This window comes from Elephas maximus, chromosome 3 (genome assembly GCF_024166365.1).
Source record: "Elephas maximus indicus isolate mEleMax1 chromosome 3, mEleMax1 primary haplotype, whole genome shotgun sequence".
NCBI lineage: Eukaryota > Metazoa > Chordata > Mammalia > Proboscidea > Elephantidae > Elephas > Elephas maximus.
The window spans coordinates 100,583,738-100,607,303 of NC_064821.1; the positions used below are offsets into that span (position 1 = coordinate 100,583,738).

At 36.6% G+C, this 23,566-nt stretch overlaps 1 protein-coding gene across 3 annotated transcripts in view; it reads left to right on the forward strand.

Annotated features, from left to right (window-relative positions):
* Positions 1-23,566, forward strand: part of PRKAA2 (protein kinase AMP-activated catalytic subunit alpha 2) — a 128,588-nt gene that overhangs the window by 93,878 nt on the left and 11,144 nt on the right. The window contains exon 7 of one of the 3 annotated variants that reach the window (XR_007516658.1): positions 22,512-22,720. Coding sequence is in view for 2 of the 3 variants with exons in the window: in XM_049879374.1 (XP_049735331.1) it covers positions 22,216-22,720 (505 nt within the window). In the remaining variant the exon portion in view is untranslated. Of the gene's footprint in view, positions 1-22,215; positions 22,762-23,566 lie in introns of those variants that run through there. The other 2 variants (XM_049879375.1, XM_049879374.1) reach the window with 2 other exon arrangements.

Genomic DNA, 23,566 nt, shown 5'->3' on the forward strand with positions numbered 1-23,566 from the left:
TGCGTAAACATTTAATATGGTTATGTCTTCCTGATCAATTGTCCCTTTTATCATTATATAGTGTCCTTCTTTATCCTTTGTGGTGGATTTAAGTCTAAAGTCTATTTTGTCAGAAATTAATATTGCTACTCCTCTTCTTTTTTGCTTATTGTTTGCTTGATATACTTTTTTCCATCCTTTGAGTTTTAGTTTATTTGAGTCTCTAAGTCTAAGGTGTGTCTCTTGTAGGCAGCATATAGATGGATCGTGTTTCTTTATCCAGTCTGTGACTCTCTGTCTCTTTATTGGTGCATTTAGTCCATTTACATTCAGGGTAATTATAGATAAATAAGTTTTTAGTGCTGTCATTTTGATGCCTTTTTATGTGTGTTGTTGACAATTTCATTTTTCCACATACTTTTTTGTGCTGAGGCGTTTTTCTTAGTAAATTCTGAGATCCTCATTTTCATAGTGTTTGACTTTATGTTAGTTGAGTCGTTACGTTTTTCTTGGTTTTTGTCTTGAGTTATAGAGTTGTTATACCTTTTTGTGGTTACCTCATTATATACCCCTATTTTTCTAAGTAAAAACCTAACTTGTATTGTTCTATATCGCCTTGTATCACTCTCCATATGGCAGTTCAATGCCTCCTGTATTTAGTCCCTCTTTTTGATTATTGTGATCTTTTACCTATTGACTTCCATGATTCCCTGTTATGTGTATTTTTTTTTTTTAATTAATCTTAATTTGTTTGTTTTTGTGATTTCCCTATTTGAGTTGATATCAGGACGTTCTGTTTTGTGACCTTGTGTTGTGCTGATATCTGATATTATTGGTTCTCTGACCAAACAATATCCTTTAGTATTTCTTGTAGCTTTGGTTTGGTTTTTGCAAATTCTCTAAACTTGTGTTTGTCTGTAAATATCTTAATATCGCCTTCATATTTCAGAGAGAGTTTTGCTGGATATATGATCCTTGGCTGGCAGTTTTTCTCCTTCAGTGTTCTGTATATGTCGTCCCATTCCCTTCTTGCCTGCATGGTTTCTGCTGAGTAGTCAGAACATATTCTTATTGATTCTCCCTTGAAGGAAACCTTTCTTTTCTCCCTGGCTGCTTTTAAAATTTTCTGTTTATCTTTGGTTTTGGTGAGTTTGATGATAATATGTCTTGGTGTTTTTCTTTTTGGATCAATCTTAAATGGGGTTCGATGAGCATCTTGGATAGATATCCTTTCGTCTTTCATGATGTCAGGGAAGTTTTCTGTCAGAAGTTCTTCAACTATTTTCTCTGTGTTTTCTGTCCCTCCTCCCTGTTCTGGGACTCCAATCACCCGCAGGTTATCCTTCTTGATAGAGTCCCACATAATTCTTAGGGTTTCTTCATTTTTTTTAATTCTTTTATCTGATTTTTTTTCAGCTATGTTGGTGTTAATTCCCTGGTCCTCCAGATGTCCCAGTCTGCATTCTAATTGCTCGAGTCTGCTCCTCTGACTTCCTATTACGTTGTCTAATTCTGTTATTTTATTGTTAATCTTTTGGATTTCTACATGTTGTCTCTCTATGGATTCTTGCAACTTATTAATTTTTCCAGTATGTTCTTGAATAATCTTTTTGAGTTCTTCAACAGTTTTATCAGTGTGTTCCTTGGCTTTTTCTGCAGATATCCTAATTTCATTTGTGATATCATTAAGCATTCTGTAAATTAGTTTTTTATATTCTGTATCTGATAATTCCAAAATTGTATCTTCATTTGGGAAAGATTTTGATTCTTTTGTTTGGGGGGTTGGAGAAGCTGTCCCGGTCTGCTTCTTTAAGTGGTTTGATATGGATTGTTGTCTCCGAGCCATCACTGGGAAACTAGTTTTTCCAGAAAATCCGCTAAAAAAAAAACTGCAGTCAGATCCCTATCAGAGTTCTCCCTTTGGCTCAGGCTATTCAGATGTTAATGAAGCCGCCTGCGTGCAGTCCTAATCCCTGCGGGACGGTTCCCCGGCTCGGATGCTGCTCTTTCTGCTCCAAGATCAGTCACTGCCTCCCGGGGACTTCTCCTACCGGCTGCGTCCCACGCCGCCCGTGGAACCAGCTGGTCCCCCTCCCGGGGTTAGTTCAAGGGGGTGGAGCAGGTCTCTGTGCTTGTGCCGTACCTGACTGGTACGCTGGCTCCAGGCTCTGGAAACAATCGCTGCTTCCCCGTATTAGTTCGTTCTCCGTCTCTAAATCTGTGTTTGTTGTTCAGGGTTCGTAGATTGTTATGTATGTGATCGATTCACTTGTTTTTCCGTGTCTTTGTTGTAAGAGGGATCCGAGGTAGCGTCTGCCTAGTCCGCCATCTTGGCTCCGCCCTCCTTTTTCTTTTTTTATATTCAGTTTCTTTGCTTTACTAGTTATTGAAGTTACTACATATCAAGTATTTTGCTAGACTTAATATATTTCATTTTGTTGACTCTTATTCTTAATTTTTTTTGTGAATATACACAGCAAAACTTATACCAATCCAACAATTTCTACATGTACAATTCAGTGACATTGATTACATTCTTCAAGTTGTACAACCATTCTCACCCTCCTTTTTTGAGTTGTTTCACCCTCATTAACATAAACTCACTGCCTCTTAAGTCTCTTATCTAATCTTTTGGTTGTTTTTGTCAGTTTGATCCCATATGTATAGATCTTAAAAGAGTACAATGCTCAAGGCAGACATTCTTTTTTTAATTAATTAAGCTCAACTACTGTTTGCTTTTAAGAAGACTTCAAGGAATATTTTTGGTATAAGATTTAAGTTTTAAAAGATTATCTCAGGGCAATACTTTCAGGGAGTCATACAGCCTCCATGATTCCAGAAACTCTGGATTCCATGAGAATTTGAAATTCTGGTCTCCATTTCCCCTCTTTTAATCAGGATTCTTCCATAGAATTTTTTGTCAGAATATATATAAAGCTTCATTGACTCTTAATTAAAGAAAAAAAATAAACCCATTGCTGTCAAGTTAATTCTGATTCATAGAGAGCCTATAGGACAGAGTAGAACTGCCCCTTAGGGTTTTCATGGAGCAGCTGGTGAATTTGAACTGCAGACCTTTTGGTTAGCAGCCGAGCTCTTAACTACTGCACCAGCAGTGACTCTTAATGGATAGTATTATTATTCTTATTTTACTGATCATGAAACTGAAGCTTACAAAAGTTATCTAATAATGATTTGCTTATGTATCTCTTTGCCCCAACTATAAATTCTTTCAATTTAGGGACCAAGCATTAATTCCTATCACAATGCACAATTTCTGGCACATGGTAGGTATTGAGTAAATCTGTGTTGTTTGTTGAAAGTTGCACAACTACTGAGAGACAGAACTGTGTCCCAACTCACAACTTCCCTGAATTCAAAACCTATGGTATTTCCACTATTCCAGATTGCTGCATCACTTCCTTGACATCTGTTCCTCTTGATATACCATAATATCTATATTTCTCTTATGCCACAGTGTTCTGTGCTATATTTATTTTTGGTGCATAGCCTATTTAGCTTATACGGCGGTAAGTCATTGAAGGCTAGGAAATCTGTATCCATATTTATTAGTTCATTTAATCAGTTTTCCTTTTATTCGTTCTACAAATACTTATTTAGCATCTACTCTGTGCAAGTCCTATGCTAGGTGCTCCGAATATAAGGGTAAACAAGACAGACATAGCCTTCATGGAAATCTTTTGTTCTTTCAAGTGCTTTAAATTTAGTATTAGTATTAATGTTATTGTGGTTAAAAGTGAGGGGCCTGAAGTTCAACTGTCTTACTCTTCTGTTTACTCGCTGTGGGCATGTTAATTAACCTCTTCATATATAGAGGTCATACTTCTAGCTTTTGATTTTCAGGGGTCACGTTCTGAATTAACTCTCCCAAGGTGAGTTATATATATTTGTCTGTCTGTCTTTCTGTTTCACTCTGTCTTTGTCTCTCTGTCTTTATCTCTCTCTTCCTCTCTCCCCACCCCTCTCTCTGCCTTTTTATTACCTCTGCCTACCTACCTACCTTCCTATCAACTTATCTGTCTATATCATGTGAAGAATACGGCATCGGGATTGGAGGAAGACTCATTAACAACCTGCGTCATGTAGATGACACAACCTTGCTTGCTGAAACTGAAGAGGACTTGAAGCACTTACTGACAAAGCCCAAAGGCTGCAACCTTCAGTATGGATTATACCTCAACATAAAGAAAATAAAAACCCTCACAACTGGACCAGTAAGTAACATGATAAATGGAGAAAAGATTGAAGTTGTGAAGGATTTCATTTTACTTGGATCCCCAATCAACATTCATGGAAGCAGCACTCAAGTAATCAAGCAACACATTGCACTGGGCAAATCTGCTGCGAAGAGTTCTTTAAGGTGTTAAAAAGTAAAGATGTCACTTTGATTACTAACGTGCACCTGACCTAAACCATGGTATTTTCAGTCACCTCGTATGCACACGAAAACTGGGCAATGAATAAGGAAGACCGAAGAAGAACTGATGCATTTGAATTATGGTGTGGGTGAAGAATATTGAATATACCATGGACTGCCAAAAGAATGAACAAATCTGTCTTGGAAGAAACAGCCAGAATGCTCCTTAGAAGCAAGGATGACGAGACTTCGTGTCATGTACTTCGGACATGTTATCCGGAGGGACTAGTCCCTGGAGAAGGATATCGTGCTTGGTAAAGTGGAGGGTCAGCGAAAAAGAAGACGACTTTCAACAAGATGGATTGACACAGTGACTGCAGCATTGCGCTCAAATATAGCAGCAGTTGTGAGAATGGCGCAGGACTGGCCAGTGTTCATTCTGTTGTACATAGGGCTGCTATGAATCGGAGTAGACTTGATGTATTATTTATTGGTGGGGTATTCCTATATTGAAACACATAAAATTGCCATTTCTGTAGGTCAAAAACAGTTGAGTAACAGTAATTGCAAATATTCATCCTATTATTATTAAAGCTATTGAAACTACATTTAGCATATAATGTTAACTATTAATATTTTTTTATTAATATATTTTTTAATAATTTTTATTGAGCGTTAAGTGAACGTTTACAAATCAAGTCAGTCTGTCACATATAAGCTTATATACACCTTACTCCATACTCCCACTTACTCTCCCCCTAATGAGTCAGCGCTTCCAGTCTCCTTTCGTGACAATTTTGCCAGTTTCTAACCCTCTCTACCCTCCTATCTCCCCTCCAGACAGGAGATGCCAACACAGTCTCAAGTGTCCACCTGATACAAGTAGCTCACTCTTCGTCAACATCTCTCTCCTACCCATTGTCCAGTCCCTTCCATGTCTGATGAGTTGTCTTTGGGAATGGTTCCTGTCCTGGGCCAACAGAAGGTTTGGGGACCATGACTGCCGGGATTCCTCTAGTCTCAGTCAGAGCATTAAGTCTGGTCTTTTTATGAGAATTTGGGGTCTGCATCCCATTGATCTGCTCCCTCAGGGGTTCTCTGTTGTGCTTCCTGTCAGGGCAGTCATCAGTTGTGGCCGGGCACCATGTAGTTCTTCTGGTCTCAGGATGATGTAAGTCTCTGGTTCATGTGGCCCTTTCTGTCTCTTGGGCTCATAGTTATCGTGTGACCTTGGTGTTCTTCATTCTCCTTTGCTCCAGGTGGGTTGAGACCAATTGATGCATCTTAGATGACCACTTGTTAGCATTTAAGATCCCAGATGCCACATTTCAAAGTGGGATGCAGAATGTTTTCATAATAGAATTATTTTGCCAATTGACTTAGAAGTCCTCTTAAGCCATAGTCCCCAAACCCCACCCTTGCTCCGCTGACCTTTGAAGCATTCAGTTTATCCCGGAAACTTCTTTGCTTTTGGTCCAGTCCAGTTGAGCTGACCTTCCGTGTATTGAGTATTGTCCTTCCCTTCACCTAAAGTAGTTCTTATCTACTAACTAATCAGTAAATAACCCTCTCCCACTCTCCCTCCCTCCCCGCCTCGTAACCACAAAAGTATGTGTTCTTCTCAGTTTATACTATTTCTCAAGATCTTATAATAGTCCTCTTATACAGTATTTGTCCTTTTGCCTCTGACTAATTTCACTCAGCGTAATGCCTTCCAGGTTCCACCATGTTATGAAATGTTTCACAGATTCGTCACTGTTCTTTATCGATGTGTAGTATTCCATTGTGTGAATATACCACAATTTATTTAACTATTCATCTGTTGATGGACACCTTGGTTGCTTCCAGCTTTTTGCTATTGTAAACAGAGCTGCAATAAACATGGGTGTGCATATATCTGTTTGTGTGAAGGCTCTTATTTCTCTAGGGTATATATATATATTTTTTAATATTCAGAGGAGTGGGATTTCTGGGTTGTATGGTAGTTCTATTTCTAACTTTTTAAGAAAACGCCAGATAGATTTCCAAAGTGGTTGTACGATTTTACATTCCCACCAGCAGTGTATAAGTGTTCCAATCTCTCCACATCCTCTCCAACATTTATCATTTTGTGTTTTTTGGATTAATGCCAGCCTTGTTGGAGTGAGATGGAATCTCATCATAGTTTTAATTTGCATTTCTCTAATGGCTAATGCTAATGATCGAGAGCATTTTCTCATGTATCTGTTAGCTGCCTGAATATCTTCTTTAGTGAAGTGTGTGTTCATATCCTTTGCCCACTTCTTGATTGGGTTGTCTGTCTTTTTGTGGTTGAGTTTTAACAGAATCATATAGATTTTAGAGATCAGGCGCTGGTCAGAGATGTCATATCTTTCCCAATCTGTAGGTGGTCTTTTTACCCTTTTGGTGAAGTCTTTAGATGGGCATAGGTGTTTGATTTTTAGGAACTCCCAGTTACCTAGTTCTCTCCGTCGTTTTTGGTAATGTTTTGTATTCTGTTTATGCCTTGTATTAGGGCTTCTAATGTTGTCCCTATTTTTTCTTCCATGATCTTTATCGTTTTAGTCTTTATGTTTAGGTCTTTGATCTACTTGGAGTTAGTTTTTGTGCATGGTGTGAGGTATGGGTCCTGTTTCATTTTTTTGCAAATGGATATCCAGTTATGCCAGCACCATTTGTTAAAAAGACTGTCTTTTCCCCAATTAATTGACACTGGGCCTTTGTCAAATATCAGGTGCTCATATGTGGATGGATTTATATCTGGGTTCTCAATTCTGTTCCACTGGTCTATGTGTCTGTTGTTGTACCGGTACCAGGCTGTTTTGACTACTGTGGCTGTATAATAGGTTCTAAAATCAGGTAGAGTGAGGCCTCCCACTTTGTTCTTCTTTTTCAGTAATGCTTTACTTATCCGAGGCTTCTTTCCCTTCCATATGAAGTTGGCGATTTGTTTCTCCATCACATTAAAAAATGTCGTTGGAATTTGGATCAGAAGTGCATTGTATGTATAGATGGCTTTTGGTAGAATAGACATTTTTACTATGTTAAGTCTTCCTATCCATGAGCAAGGTATGTTTTTCCACTTAAGTAGGTCCTTTTTAGTTTCTTGCAGTAGTACTTTGTAGCTTTCTTTGTATAGTTCTTTTACATCTTTGGTAAGATTTATTCCTAAGTGTTTTATCTTGTTGGGGGCTACTGTGAATGGTATTGATTTGGTGATTTCCTCTTCAGTGTTCTTTTTGTTGATGTAGAGGGATCCAAGTGATTTTTGTATGTTTATCTTATAACCTGAGACTCTGCCAGACTCTTCTATTAGTTTCAGTAGTTTTCTGGAGGATTCTTTAGGGTTTTCTGTGTATAAGATGATGTCGTCTGCAAATAGAGATAATTTTACTTCCTCCTTGCCAATCTGGATACCCTTTATTTCTTTTTCTAGCCTAATTGCTCTGGCTAGCACCTCTAGCACAATGTTGAATAAGAGCGGTGATAAAGGGCATCCTTGTCTGGTTCCCGTTCTCAAGGGAAATGCTTTCAGGCTCTCTCCATTTAGAGTGATGTTGGCTGTTGGCTTTGTATAGAGGCCCTTTATTATGTTGAGGAATTTTCCTTCAATTCCTATTTTGGTGAGAGTTTTTATCATGAATGGGTGTTGGACTTTGTCAAATGCCTTTTCTGCATCAATTGATAGGATCATATGGTTTTTTCTTTTGTTTTATTTATATGTTGGATTACATTAGTGGTTTTTCTAATATTAAACCAGCCTTGCATAAAAAACCTGGTATAAATCCCACTTGGTCGTGGTGGATTATTTTTTTGACATGTTGTTGAATTCTATTGGCTAGAATTTTGTTGAGGATTTTTGCATCTATGTTCATGAGGGATATAGGTCTGTAATTTTCTTTTTTTGTAATGTCTTTACCTGGTTTTGGTATCAGGGATATGGTGGCTTCATAGAATGAGTTAGGCAGTATTCTGTCATTTTCTGTGCTTTGAAATACCTTTAGTAGTAGTGGTGTTGACTCTTCTCTGAAAGTTTGGTAGAACTCTGCAGTAAAGCCGTCCGGGCCAGGGCTTTTTTTTTGGGGGAGTTTTTTGATTACCGTTTCAATCTCTTTTTTTGTTATGGGTCTATTTAGTTGTTCTACTTCTGATTGTGTTAGTTTAGGTAGGTAGTGTTTTTCTAGGAATTCATCCATTTCTTCTAGGTTTGCAAATTTGTTAGAGTACAATTTTTTGTAATAATCTGATATGATTCTTTTAATTTCATTTGGATCTGTTATGATGTGGCCCATCTCGTTTCTTATTCAGGTTATTTGTTTCCTTTCCTGTGTTTCTTTAGTCAATCTGGCCAATGGTTTATCAATTTTGTTAATTTTTTCAAAGAAGCAGCTTTTGGCTTTGTTAATTCTTTCAATTGTTTTTCTGTTCTCTAATTCATTTAGTTCAGCTCTAATTTTTATTATTTGTTTTCTTCTGGTGCCTGATGGATTCTTTGTTTCTCACTTTCTATTTGTTCAAGTTGTAGGAACAGTTCTCTGATTTTGGCTCTTTCTTCTTTTTGTATGTGTGCATTTATCGATATAAATTGACCTCTGAGCACTGCTTTTGCTGTGTCCCAGAGGTTTTGATAGAAGTATTTTCATTCTCGTTGCATTTTATGGATTTCTTTATTCCCTCCTTAATGTCTTCTATAACCCAGTCTTTTTTCAGCAGGGTATTGTTCAGTTTCCAAGTATTTGATTTCTTTTCCCTAATTTTTCTGTTACTGATTTCCACTTTTATGGCCTTGTGGTCTGAGAAGATGCTTTGCAATATTTCGATATTTTGGATTCTGCAAAGGTTTGTTTTATGACCTAATATGTGGTCTATTCTAGAGAATGTTCCATGTGCGCTAGAAAAAAAGTATACTTTGCAGCAATTGGGTGGAACGTTCTGTATAAGTCAATGAGGTAAGTTGGTTGATTGTAGCAATTAGGTCTTCCGTGTCTCTATTGAGCTTCTTACTGGATGTCCTTTCCTTCTCCGAAAGTGGTGTGTTGAAGTCTCCTACTATAATTGTGGAGGTGTCTATCTCACTTTTCAGTTCTGTTAAAGTTTGTTTTATGTATCTTGCAGCCCTGTCATTGGGTGGATAAATATTTAATATGGTTCTATCTTCCTGGTCAATTATCCGTTCAATCATTATGCAGTGTCCTTCTTTATCCTTTGTGGTGGATTTAACTTTAAAGTCTATTTTTTCAGAAATTAATATTGCTACTCCTGCTCTTTTTTGCTTGTTGTTTGCTTGATACATGTTTTTCCATCCTTTGAGTTTTAGTTTGTTTGTGTCTCTAAGTCTAAGGTGTGTCTCTTGTGGGCAGCATATAGATGGATCGTGTTTCTTTATCCAGTCTGAGACTCTTTGTCTCTTTATTGATGCATTTAGTCCATTTACATTCAGCGTGCTGTCATTTTGATGCCTTTTTATGTGTGTTGTTGACAGTTTCATTTGTCCACTTAAACTTTTTTGTGCTGAGACGTTTTTGTTTGTAAATTGCGTGTTCCTCATTTTCATAGTATTTGACTTTATGTTTGCTGGGTCGTTATGTTTTTCTTGGTTTTTATTTTGAGTTATGGAGTTGTCATACCTCATTGTGGTTACCTTAATATTTACCCCTATTTTTCCAAGTAAAAACCTAACTTGTCCTATATCGCCTTGTATCCCTCTCCATATGGCAGTTCTGTGCCACCTGTATTTAGTCCCTCTTTTTGATTATTGTGATCTTTTACATATTGACTTCAATGATTCCCTGTTTTGAGCGGTTTTTTCTTTTTAAAATTAATCTTAATTTGTTTTTGTGATTTCCCTATTTGAGTTGATATCAGGATGCTCTGTTCTGTGACCTTGTGTTGTGCTGGTAACTGATATTACTGGTTTTCTGACCAATTTCCTTTAGTATTTCTTGTAGCTTTGGTTTGGTTTTTGCAAATTCTCTAAGCTTGTGTTTATCTGTAAATGTCTTAATTTCGCCTTCATATTTGAGAGAGAGTTTTGCTGGATATATGATCCTTGGGTGGCAGTTTTTCTCCTTCAGTGCTCTGTATATGTTATCCCATCACCTTCTTGACTGCATGGTTTCTGCTGAGTAGTCTGAACTTATTCTTACTGATTCTCCTTTGTAGGAGACCTTTCTTTTATCCCTGTTTGCTTTTAAAATTTTCTCTTTATCTTTGGTTTTGGCAAGTTTGATGATAATATGTCTTGGTGATTTTCTTTTTGCATCAGTCTTAAATGGGGTTCGATGAGCATCTTGGATAGATATCCTTTCGTCTTTCATGATGTCAGGGAGGTTTTCTGCCAACAGATCTTCAACTATTCTCTTTCTGTTTTAACTATTAATATTTTTAAAGTGAAGATATAAGACCCTTTAAACTACACTTACAAGAAGTTTGGCCACATTGTGAGATTTTAAAAATTTGATTGATAACCTTTATAGCTTTAGTCGTAAGTCATGTAGTATATCAAAATCAGATATCAGGTGATATTTATTGATAGACATAATTTTTGGTGCCTTTGAAGTGAATTAATTTGTCTCAGGTGAACTTTCATAAACTTCATGGTTACAGCTCACTTTGATAGAGTTAATTAAGAAACTGACTCCTGAAAATCAAAAGCTGATAATATGGCATTTTAATAGATAGTTATCGTGTACAAAATTATGATCATATGGCCAATTACGGTTGGCTCAATGACTAAGAAAAATTTAGATTATTTTCCTGTTTACTGTTTTTGAAATTTTATTTATTGTTATAATTCACATACCATAAAACTTACAGTTCTGTGCCTTTTAGTATATTTACAAAGTTGTGCAATCATTGCCACTATCTAATTTCAGAATATTTTTTCACCCCAAAAGAAACCCCATACTAATTAGATCTCACTCCCCGTTCTCCCTTACCTCAGCTCCTGAATTTTTCACATAAGTGAAATCATATAATATGTAGCATTTTGTGTTTGGCTTCTTTTACTTAGCATGTTTTCAAGATTGATCCATAGCGTATCATGCATCAATACTTAATCCCTTTTTGCTTGAGAAATACTCCATTATATGGCTATACCACTATTTGTTTTATCCATTCATCAGCTAATGGACATTTGGGTTGTTTCTACTTTTGGGCTGTTATGAGTAACGTTCCTATGACCATTTTTGTGTAAGTTTTTATGTAGTTTTATGTTTTCAGTTCTCATGGTTGTATATACTGATGAGTGGGCTTCCTATGTTATGTGGAACTCTATGGTTAACTTCTTAAGAAACTGCCAAACTGCTTTCCAAGGCAGCTGCACCATTTTACATTCCCACCAGCAGAGTATGAGTGTTCCAGTTTCTCTACAACCTTATCAGCACTTGCTATTATTTGTCCTTTTGATTATAGCCATCCCAGTAGGTATGAAGTAGTATCTCATTGTGGTGTTTTTTCATGTGATTTTTGATCATTTTTATGTATTCTTCAGGGGAAATGCCTGTTCAACCCATTGCCATTAATTTAACTAGTATATTTCTTTTTTTATTTTTGAGTTATGAGACTTCCTTATATATTCTGGATACTAGTCCATTATTAGGTAAATGATTTGCAAATATTTTCTCCATGGGTTGTCTTTTAACTTGCTTGATGGTGTCATTTATGCAGAAAGTATTTTAATTTTGATCATGTCCAGTTTATCTGTTTTTTCTTTTGTTGCTTGTGCTCTTGGTGTCATACCTGGGAAAACATTCCATAATCAAAGGTCATGAAGATTTACTCCTATGTTTTCCTCTAAGAGTTTTATAGTTTTAGCTCTTACATTGAGGTCTTTGACCCATGTTGAGTTAATTTTTATATATGGTGTGAGGTAGGGGCCCACATTCATTCTTCTGTATGTGGATATTCAGTTGTCTTATCGTCGTTTGTTGAAAAGACTATTTTCTCTTCCTTTCTTGACACCTTTTCCTTTTTGGCACTCTTCTACAAAATCAGTTGACCTCAAATTAACGGTTTATTTCTAGACTCTTAAATCTGCTTATTCCTTTGACCTATCTATATGTCTGTCCTTCCGTCAGTATCACACTGTCTTGGTTACTGTAGCTTTGTAATAAGTTTTGACATTAAACAAACAAAAAACCAAAACCCACTGCCATCAAGTCGATTCTGACTCATAGTGACCTTATAGGACAGAGTAGAACTAGAACTGCCCCATAGAGTTTCGAAGGAGTGCCTGGTGAATTTGAACTGCCGGACTTTTGGTTAACAGCCGTAGCTCTTAACCACTATGCCACCAGGGTTTCCTTAGTTTTGACATTGGGAGGTATTAATCCTTCATCTTTGTTCTTCTTTTTAAAGATTATTTTGGTTTTGCTATGTACCTTGCATTTCCATATGACTTTTAGAATGAGCTTCCCAGTTTATCCCCCAAAAAGAAGGCAAATAGGATTTTGATAGGGATTGTGTTGAATCTGTAACTTGGAAAGTATTGCTAATACTAAAATTTTGAATCAGTGAACACAGAGTATCTTTCCATCTATTTAAGCCTCTTTTAATAGGTTTCAATGATGTTTTGTTATTTTTAGTGAACAAGTCTTACATTTTTTTGTTAAATTTATTTCTAAATATTTTACTCTTTTTGATGCTAGTGAAAATGGAATTGTGTTCTTGATTTTATTTTTTACATAATTCATTGTTAGTATATAGAAATATAATTGATTTTTGTATAGTCATCTTGTATCCTCCAGCCTTGTTGAACTTGTTTATATTCTAACTTTTTGTGTGTGTAGATTCCTTAGAATTTCTCTATACGGTGAAACCTGTGAGAGTCAGAACTGGACAGGACTGCCTTTTTTTCCAGGTCTCACAAATTTTTCACCTTTGACATGGAGCAGTCTTACCACTTTTCTGTTGCTTGACTTAGTGGAAAATATTTGAATTTTCCTCTTGTGATAGGTTTCCACCTTACATAGGTTCTTGCTTTTGTAGATTTTACTGTACAAGACCATGTCATGTGTGAATAGTAATTGCTTTACTTAGTTCTTTCCAAGCTGATGCCTTTCATTTCTTTTCTTACCTAATTGCCCTGGCTGTCACCTCTAGTACAGTATTAAATAGAAGTGTCAAGAATAGGTATTCTTGTCTTATTCCTGATCCTAGGGAGAAAGCTTTCAGATTTTCACTGTTAAGTATGTTGTTAGCTGTGGCTTTTTATAGATGACCTATATCAAGTTGATGAAGTTCCCTTCTAGGCCTAGTTTTTTGAGTATTTTTATGATGAAAGGGTAAGGAATTTTGTCAATTTTTTTTTTTAATTCTTTTGATATGGTCATATGTCTTTTTTCCTTTATTCTTTTCAGATGTGCTTGTCTTATTTAGTGCTCCTGTAACAGAAATACAAGTGGATGGCTTTAACAAAGAGAAATTTATTCACTTAGAGTCTAGGAGCCTAGAATTCCAAATGCAGGGTGCCAGCTCCAGGGGAAGGCTTTGTCTGTCAGCTCTGAGGGAAAGGTCCTTGTCATCAGTCTTCCCAAGTAGAGGAGCTTCTCAGCATAGGGGCCTTGGGTCCAAGAATATGGTGTTCTCACGGCTGTTGTTTCTTGGTGGTATAAAGTTCCCATGTCTCTGTCCTTGCTTCTCTATTTTATATCTCAAAAGAGATTGACTTAAAGTACAACCTAATCTTATAGATTGAGTTCTGTTCATTAACATAACTGCCTCTAGTCCTGCCTCATTAACATCATAGAGGCAGGATATATAGCACATGGGAAAATCACATCAGATGACCTAAAAAGGTGGACACCATACTGGGAATCATGGCCTAGCCAAGCTGACACACAATTTTAGGGGGACACAGTTCAATCCATAACATTCTACCCTTTGGCCCCCCAATACTCACATCCTTGCCACATGTAAAACAAATACGATTCACCCCGTGATATCATAAGGAAGGTCTTAATTCAACTCCAAATTCAAAACCCAAAATTCCTCTTCATCTGTGAAATCTAGAATACAAGTTATCTGCTTCTAAAGTACAATGGTGGAACAGACACAAAGTAGGTATTTCAATTACAAAAGGGAAAAATTGGTGGGAAAGAAGGGGTAACAGGCACCAAGCAAGTCAGCAGAATGCATATTACATTAGCATGAAGGCTTGAAAATAATCTTCTGTTCTCTGAGGACATTTAGACGATGGCCCTGCCCTCCAGACTCTAGGTATTGGCCACACTTTCCAGATTCTGAGTAGAGGTCCCTTGTTCCTGGTCTTCAGTTCCACCTTCCAGGCCCACTGGAATGGCACCTCTGCTCCCTGGGCTTTAGGTGGCCCCATTCACTAGTCCATCTGAGTGGTGACTCCACCCTTTGAGACCGAGGCAGTTTTGCTTCCTGTGTTGTTTCTTCAGCGTCTATTTCCTGGTTCCTTGGCCTTTTGGTCCCTCAGGCCTAACCGCCCGTGTCTGTCCTACTGGGGCAAGTGTTCCAAAGCTTTTTAGCTCCACCAGTAAGTGCCTGGAGGTACCCCACTCTGCCAGTAAGCTTCGACCAGAAGGCACTCAGTTCTCTTGCTGCATGAGTTGGCAAGCCTAGCTCCACTGATAAGTGCTCCCACCTGGAAGCCTCCTGTGCAAAGGCACTCAGCTCTCTCGTTCTGTGGGCGGCTCCAGTGCTGTGTCGCACTGGTCTTCTGGTTCTGCTGCTGCTGCTTCTCTGCTGCTGCCGCTTCTCTGCTGCTGCCATTCCTTTTATGCAGCTGTTTCCCTGCTGCTGCTTCTCACCATCTGCGTTGTCTCCAGTGTAACAGCTTTCTTCACTTCCGAGTCCTCACCGAAATTGTCTTTGATGTTCATAATTACACCAACGGTCTCTTCAAGGCAATCTTAAAACTCTTCCAGCTTCTATCCATTCAGTTTCAAAACCACTTCCACATTGTAGGTATCTCTAGAGCAGCATCCCACTGTCTTGGTACCAAATTCTGTCGTAGTTATCTAGTGCTGCCATAACAGAAATACCACAAGTAGATAGCTTTAACAAAGAGAAGTTTATTCTCTCACAGTCTAGGAGGCCAGAAGTCCAAATTCAGGGTGCCAGCTCTAGGGGAAGGCTTTCTCTCTCTATCAGCTCTAGGGGAAGGTCCTTGTCATGAATTTTCCCGTCAAGGAGCTTCTCAGTGCAGGGGCCTTGGGTCCAAGTATATGGTATTCTCCTGGCTCTTGTTTCTTGATGATATGTCTCTGTGCTCACTCATTTCTCTCTTTTATATCTCAAAAGAGATTGACTTAAAGCACAACCTAATCTTGTAGATTGAGTTCTTCCTTATTAACATAACTGGTTCTAATCCTGCCTCATAAGGATCATAGAGGCAGGATTTACAACACATAGGAAAATCACATTGGATAACAAAAAAGATGGGTAATCACACAATTCTGGGAATCATGGCCTAGCCTAGTTGACAGAGTTTTTGGGGGTCACAGTTGTCCATAATAGTGTTGTATTACATTGACTTATTTCTTGTATTTTAAAACTTTTGCATTCCTGGGATAAATCCCACTTGATCATGATATAAAATCTTTTTAATATGTTGCTGGATTCAGTTTGCTAGAGTTTTGTTGAAGATTTTTATGGCTATATTCATAAGGAACATTGGTCTGTATTCTTATGATACCTTTGTCTCATTTTGGAATTAGGATAATACTGGACTCATGGAATGAGTTGAAAAGTGTTCTCTCTTCTGTTTTTTGGATTATTTTGTGAAGGGTTGGTGTTAATACTTTAAATACTTGGTAGTATTCCCCAGGGAAACTGGGCCTGGGCTTTTCCTTGTGGAGAGTTTTTTGATTACTAATTAAATCTGTTTGTTTTAGGTCTATTTATATTTTCTATTTCTTCTTGAGTCAGTTTCAGTAGTTTGTATCTTTCTAGAAAGTTGTCCATTTCCTCTAGTTTATGTCATTTGTTGGCACAAAGTATTCCCTTATAATCCTTTTTATATCTGTAAATTTGGTGGTAATATCTTCTCCTTCATTCCTGATTTAGTAATTTGACTTTTCTCCCTCTTTTTTTTCTAGCTAAAGGTTTGTCAGTTTTGTTGATCTTTTCAAGGAATCAGTTTTTGGCTTTGTTGATTTCATCTATTGTTTTTCTATTCTCTGTCTTATTTTCACCCTTAGCTTTATGGTTTCCTTCCTTCTGTTTGCTTTGGGTTTAATTTGCTCTTTCATTTTTTCAAGGTGAAAGATTAGGTTATTGATTTGAGATCTTAGGTTATTGATTCCCCTCTGAGCTGCTTTAGCTATATTCCATAAGTTTTAGTAAGTTGTGTTTTTGTTTATCTCAAAGTGTTTTATAATTTCCTTTGTGATTTCTTCTTATTTTAATCCTTCGTCATCACTTGTATGATTTCCGCCCTTTTAAATTTATTGAGATTTATTTTGTGGCCTAATTTATGGTCTATTTTGAAGACTGTTGCCTGTGCACTTGAGAACAATGTGTATTCTGTTCTTGTTGGGTGGAGGGCTCTATAAATATCTGTTAGTTCTAGTTGGTCTATGAGGTTGTCCAAGTCATCATTTCCTTGTTGATACTCTTTCTAGCTGTTTTATCCGTTATTGAAAGGGGGGTATTGAAGTCTTCAACTATTATTGCTGAATTATCTGTTTCTCCCTTCAATTCTGTGAATTTTTGCTTCATAGAATTGTTTTGCAGGTCTGTGTTTATATGTGTATATTTTTATAATTATTATTTCTTCTTGATGGATTGACTCTTACATTATTATTAAATGTCTTTTGTCGCTAATAACAATTTTAGTCTTAAAGTTTATATTTTCTGATATTAGTATAACCTCTCCAGCTCTCCTTTCATTATCATTTGCATGGTGTATCATTTTCCATCCTTTTACTTTAAGCCTATGTGTGTCTTTGAATCTACAGCATGTCTCTTGTAGGCAGCATATGGTTGAATCGTATTTTTTTAATCCATTCTATCAATCATTGCCTTTTGATTGAAGTGTTTAATTCATTTATATTTAATGTGTTTACTGTGATAAGGTAGGATTTATATCTGCCATTTTGCTATTTGTTTTTATATATCTTAGATCTTTTTGTTCCTCTGTTCCTCCTTTAGTGCATTCTTTTTGTGAAATAGGTATTGTCTAATGTACCATTTTAATTCCTTTATCATTTATTTTTTATTTTTTTTATTTTCTTAGCGGTTGTCCTGGGAAATACAATTAACACCTTAACTTATAACAGGCTAGTTGAGACTATACCAATTTAATTTTAATAGCATAGGAAAGCTTTTGCTCCCCTATAGCTCCATTCCTTCCCCCTTCTTTGTGCTATTATTGTCATATGAATTGCATCTCTATACATTTTAAGCCCATCAACAGTTTTATAATTATTGCTTTATACAGTTGTTTTTTAAATGAGATAGAAGAAAATAAGAGTTATAAACAAAACATACTATCTTTTTTATTTACCTACGTGGTTACCTTTACCTGTGCTATTTATTTCTTCATATAGGTTTGATTTACTGTCTAATGTCCTTTCATTTCAGCCTGAAACACTCCTTTTATTACTTCTTGTAGAGCAAGTCTGGTAGTAATGAATATCTTAATTTTTCCTCTGTTTTTGAAGGACAGTTTTCCTGGATATTGAATTCATGGTTGACAGTCTTTCTTTTTCAGCATTTGAATATGTTTTTCCAATGCCTTCCAACTTCCAGGATTTCTGATGAGAAATCATCTGTTTATCTCATTCAGAATACTTTTATGTGACAAGTAGCTTCTCGCTCAGTGCTTTCAAGATTCTTTGTCTCTGATTTTTGGCAGTTTTATTATGATCTTTCTAGGTATGGATATTTTTGCATTTCTTCAACATTGTAATACAAAACAAGAAGTTCATTGAGCTTCCTGGATGTGTTTAATGTTTTTTTTAATAAAATTTGGGAACTGTTCAGCCATTATTTCTTCAAATATCCTTTCTATTCCTTTTCCTTTCTCTTCTCCTTCTGGGACTCCCATTATGTATATGTTGGTATACTTAATGGTGTCCTACAAGTCTCTGAAGTTTGTTCATTTTTCTTCATTCTTTTCCTTCTATTCCTCAAACTATATAATCTTAATTGATTCATCTTCAGGTTTGTTAATTCTGCCTTCTGCCAGCTCTGATTTGCTGTTGAGCTCTTCAAATTAATTTTTCATTTAAGTTACACTTTCAACTCTAGAATTTCTATTTGTTTGTTGTAATTTGTATCCATATTGATACTCTCTATTTGATGAGATGTTCACATACTTTCTTTTAGTTCTTTAGTCATGGTTTCTTTTTTTTTTGAACATATTTGTAATAGCTGATTTAAAATCTTTGTCTACTAAGTCCAATGTCTGAGCTTCCTCAGGGACCATTTCTACTGATGTTTTTTTCCCCTGTGTATGTTCCATACTTTTCTGTTTCTTTGCATGTCTCCTAATCTTTTGTTGAAAACTGGACATTTTAAATAATATAAGTCGACAACTCTAGAAGTCAGATTCCTCCTTTCCCCAGGATTTGTTGTTGTTGCTCCTGTTGGTTTGTTTAGTAATTTTCCTGAACTAATTCCCTAAGTCTTTATTCTTTGTGTGGCCAGTGAAGTGTCTGGTAGGTTAGCTTTGTGATCAGCTAATGATTTGACAGAGATTTCTTTAAATGTCTTAATAGGTCCCCCAGCCTTTGCTGAGGGACTGTGTGTGTGTTTTGGAGTATGTTTTCAGTGCTCCAGCAGGCCGTTTGCAGCTGTGCCTTAGGCTTCATTTCTTCCTTGTACAGAGCATCAAATCAGCCAGTGGTGAGGTATTAGGGCTTTCTCAGTTCTTTCCTGGGCATGCACACTAGCCCTGCGTATATGTGTGTGCCTTTCTTGGTTCTCAGAACTATACCAGATTTTCTCAAAGCCCTCTGTGTTAACTCTTATTCCCTAACTTTTTCTTTTAAATTTTTTGTGAGCTTCTTGCTTGCCCCAACTGTTATTGCTACCTCAGGCAGACGCAACATTAAACAGCTGCTGATGATTTTTTTTGACTAACGCCCCTGGGAGCAGGCTGTTTGCAGTGAATGAACTCTGAGTCAAGCCAAATCAAGACAAGCTTGTGAGTAGGGGTTTCCAGGAGATTGCCAGATAGGTCAAATAATGACAGTTCTTTGGAGATGGAACTTTTGGGGAACTCCAAACCTATTCGGTACCCTTTCACCCCTCAGTCATTGGTAGGCTTCTAGTTCTCACGGCTACCATATTTGTGAGGCTATTGGATTTCAAGGCTACTCTGGAGCTGGGAGAAGAGGAATGGGAATAAGGCAAGTTAAAATGTCATAAAACTGACTGTTCTCACCAAGATTCAGCTGACTTTCTTGAGTAAATACTTCTCAGATTATTTCAAGCCTTTGGTTAATTTCCAGAGGTCTTGAAAAGTTGATTTGACAGTTTTTGCCAGTATTCTCATTGCTTTATGGAGGAGTGATTTTTAGAATCCATTTTGAAAGTACTCATCTTCCCGATTTGTCATTATCATTTTAAAAATCTTAGACATGTAACACAACTTCTTGTCTTCTGTTATTTCTTTTGAAAGATAATATCTATCTTAGGCTTTTTGATCAGTAAATGTTTATTTGGTGCTTATTAAACCAACAAAAAACCAAACGCACTGCTGTTGAGGTGATTCTGACTCATAGCGACCCTACAGAACAGGGTAGAACTGGCCCATAGGGTTTCCAAGGAGCGCCTGGTGGATTCGAACTGCCGACCTCTTGGTTAGCAGCCGTAGTACTTAAGTACTATGCCACCAGGGTTTCCTGGTGCTTATTATGACATTGCAGAAAAGCACATATTAATTAGTCCATTTTTGTCTTTATATTTCTGTGTCAAGTCATCATTTTTTTATTCAGCATTTTTTGAGCATTACTCTGTTCCACCAATTCTGCCGGCTACTGGGGAAGAGAGATAGGGCATGGTCCCTGTTTCAAGGACCTCCCAGTTTAGTGGTGAACATTAAGCATAATAAATGTTATAATAGAAATATTTACACGAGGCTGTAGAAGTTTCATCTTTGTATATATCCTCAGGATGTGGCACACCATCATTTTTCACTTGCAATATTGCAGTAGCGTCACCATCATCATCATCATCATGTTATTATTTTTGGCCCCCCCATCATGTGCTGACATTGTACCCTCTTTTGCATTCACAATTTTTATCACAGAATTTGTATATTTGTAACTATATATTTATGTTTGTATTTTTTTAGTCCGTATCTAACTAGAATATAATCTCTATGAAGTGAAAACCTGTGTATTTTTGTCTAGAGTATATTCTCCTAATAAATATTATATAAACAATTTTTTATAGATTATAAATTGATCAGCTATATGTTATATAAATTATATGAATATAAATAATAAATATTCATAAATGTATTAATCAGTGACTAGAAGGCACTCAGGCAAAATATATATTGATCTGAAGTTAGCTGAAAGGGTGCCCAAATCTACCATGCAGCAATGCTTCAACAAATGTGAAGTAGCACGTGTTAGTCAGACAAATGAAAAGGGGTGGGATATTCTAGGGTAGCAATAGTAATAGTATGTGGAAAGTCCCAGAAGATTGAGAAAACGAGATTTAGGGGAATAGTTCTTATACTTCTTGACTTTTTGTACTGCTTTACACTCTAAAAAATTATTGAGGACTCCAAAGGATTTTTTGTGTAACGTAGGTTATATCTACCAATATTTACTCTCTCTCTCTCTCTATGTATACACACACCAAACCCATTGCTGTTGAGTCGGTTACAACCCACAGTGACCCTACAGGACAGAGTAGAACTGCCCCATAGAGTTTCCAAGGAGTGGCTGGTGAATTTGAACTGCCGACCTTTTTGGTTAGCGTCCAAGCTCTTAACCACTGCTAGAAATTAAAACTGAAAAATTTTTTAAAATCTGTTTTTTAAAAATAAAAAATAATAAACCCATTACATGTTAATCTAAATAACATCTTTTATGCAAAATAATTAAATTTTCCAAAACAAAAAAGATGAAAAAATGGCGATATTTTACATTTTTGCAAATCCCCTTACTGTCTGGCTTAATCAAAGGCAACAGTTACCTTCCCATGTTTACTTTTTCATTCAGTATGTTGTAATAGTTGACGTCTGTAAAAAAAATCTGGCCTCGCTCAGATATGTGGTTGGAAAAGGGAGGACTATTTTAATAGCCTTTAAGATAATTGTGGATATTTTTCTTTAACATTACACTTATGATTAACATGTTAGTTGTGATATCAAATCAGAAAACATACCAGTGAATGTCAGTCCTTTATTACATTAAAATCCATGGGTCTACCTTGCATCCTGAATGTATCTTTTACCTCTGTGTGCTTCCGTAATATCATACATCGGTCATTTGGAAAATATGATAATACATTTCATTATACAATATAAAAAAAAAATCACCAATCTAATCAGAAAAGTCTTTTGAGTATTGAGAATTTGTCAAGACTGAAGGTGTTGGATACAGTTATTTAAAATTCTGAATTTTTGCTTGAAAGCTTGAATCTTGTCACTGACAAAAAATACCATCCGTTGGTTTCCTTGAAGTAAGAGGCTCACTTTGTTCATTTTCGTGAAAACGGCAGCCTAATACCCAAGTCTGAATAACCATATTATTCAAGACTAGAGATTAATTAACCTGCCCAAGGTCACATAGCTAGTAAGTGGCAGAGCTAGAACTAGAGACCGTGTCTTTCTGATTCTGCTATGCCTTATTTCCCCATGTCTAAATTATTTAGGACTTGCCAGAGCATATTCTTACAATAGTGTATTGTGGTGTTTTTCCTAGAGAGCATGAATGGTTTAAACAAGATTTGCCCACTTACTTATTTCCTGAAGACCCCTCCTATGATGCTAACGTCATTGATGATGAGGCTGTGAAAGAAGTGTGTGAAAAATTTGAGTGTACAGAATCAGAAGTAATGAACAGTTTATATAGCGGTGACCCTCAAGACCAGCTTGCAGTGGCTTACCATCTTGTCATTGACAATCGGAGAATAATGAACCAAGCCAGTGAGTTCTACCTCGCCTCTAGTCCCCCAACTGGTTCGTTTATGGATGATAGTGCCATGCATATTCCCCCAGGACTGAAACCTCATCCAGAAAGGATGCCACCTCTTATAGCAGACAGCCCCAAAGCAAGATGCCCGTTGGACGCGCTGAATACGACAAAGCCCAAACCTTTAGCTGTGAAAAAAGCCAAGTGGCATCTTGGAATTCGAAGTCAGAGCAAACCTTATGACATTATGGCTGAAGTTTACCGAGCTATGAAGCAGCTGGATTTTGAATGGAAGGTAGGAAATTGTAGTGCGTTAAGATCATATGTAGAAACCATTTACCGTATATAGTGAGCTGTTGAACTGCCGAGGTGAGTACTGAGGTCAGTAAAAAGTTGTTTTTAATTTAGATATGAATTTAGTTGTCTTGATACTTCTGGCTGATAAATCCCATTGTTCCTAATAATACACTGTGTTCATTCAAAACAAAAGAATGAACCTCCATAAGGATGAAAAGCTGATGATGTTGTGGACCTATTTTGAATTATAAAATAGCATTCCTGTCCAAGAAACAGTAATCAGCTTGAAATCACCTGAGAAAATAGCCCATGCATCATCGCAATAAAAAGTCCTGAGTCTTCACAGATAATATGCTTTCATGTTCTCTCTTTTTTAAATGAAGTTTGTTTGTTTGCTTGTTTTTTTGGTGACGGTGACAACTAGTAGTCAATACAAATTATATCATCGGAACATGTTAATTCAGTCAACAAATACTTCTCTAGGCTGAGAAAAACTCTTATTTGACTGGTGCTTTTTTTTATACTTAGTTATAGCATATTTTTCTTACCGTCAGCCCATATTTTCTTTTTTTTTAAAAAAATTAGTACTTAATTTAAATTCTATTTGAACATATGTGGGAGGGAAAGCATTTTTTCATTTCAGATGCCCCCTTCCCTCTTGTTCCTTTTTTGTGGACTATGAACTTTTTTTTTTTAAACTAATTTGTTAGATGTTTTGAAAACTCAGAATCATCATCATCTGTGCTACTGTTTTCCCATCTGTAAAAGATAAATAATATCTACCTCACAGCATTATGGTGATACTTAAATTTTGTGACAGTACCTGTTATAGTGCCTGATGCAA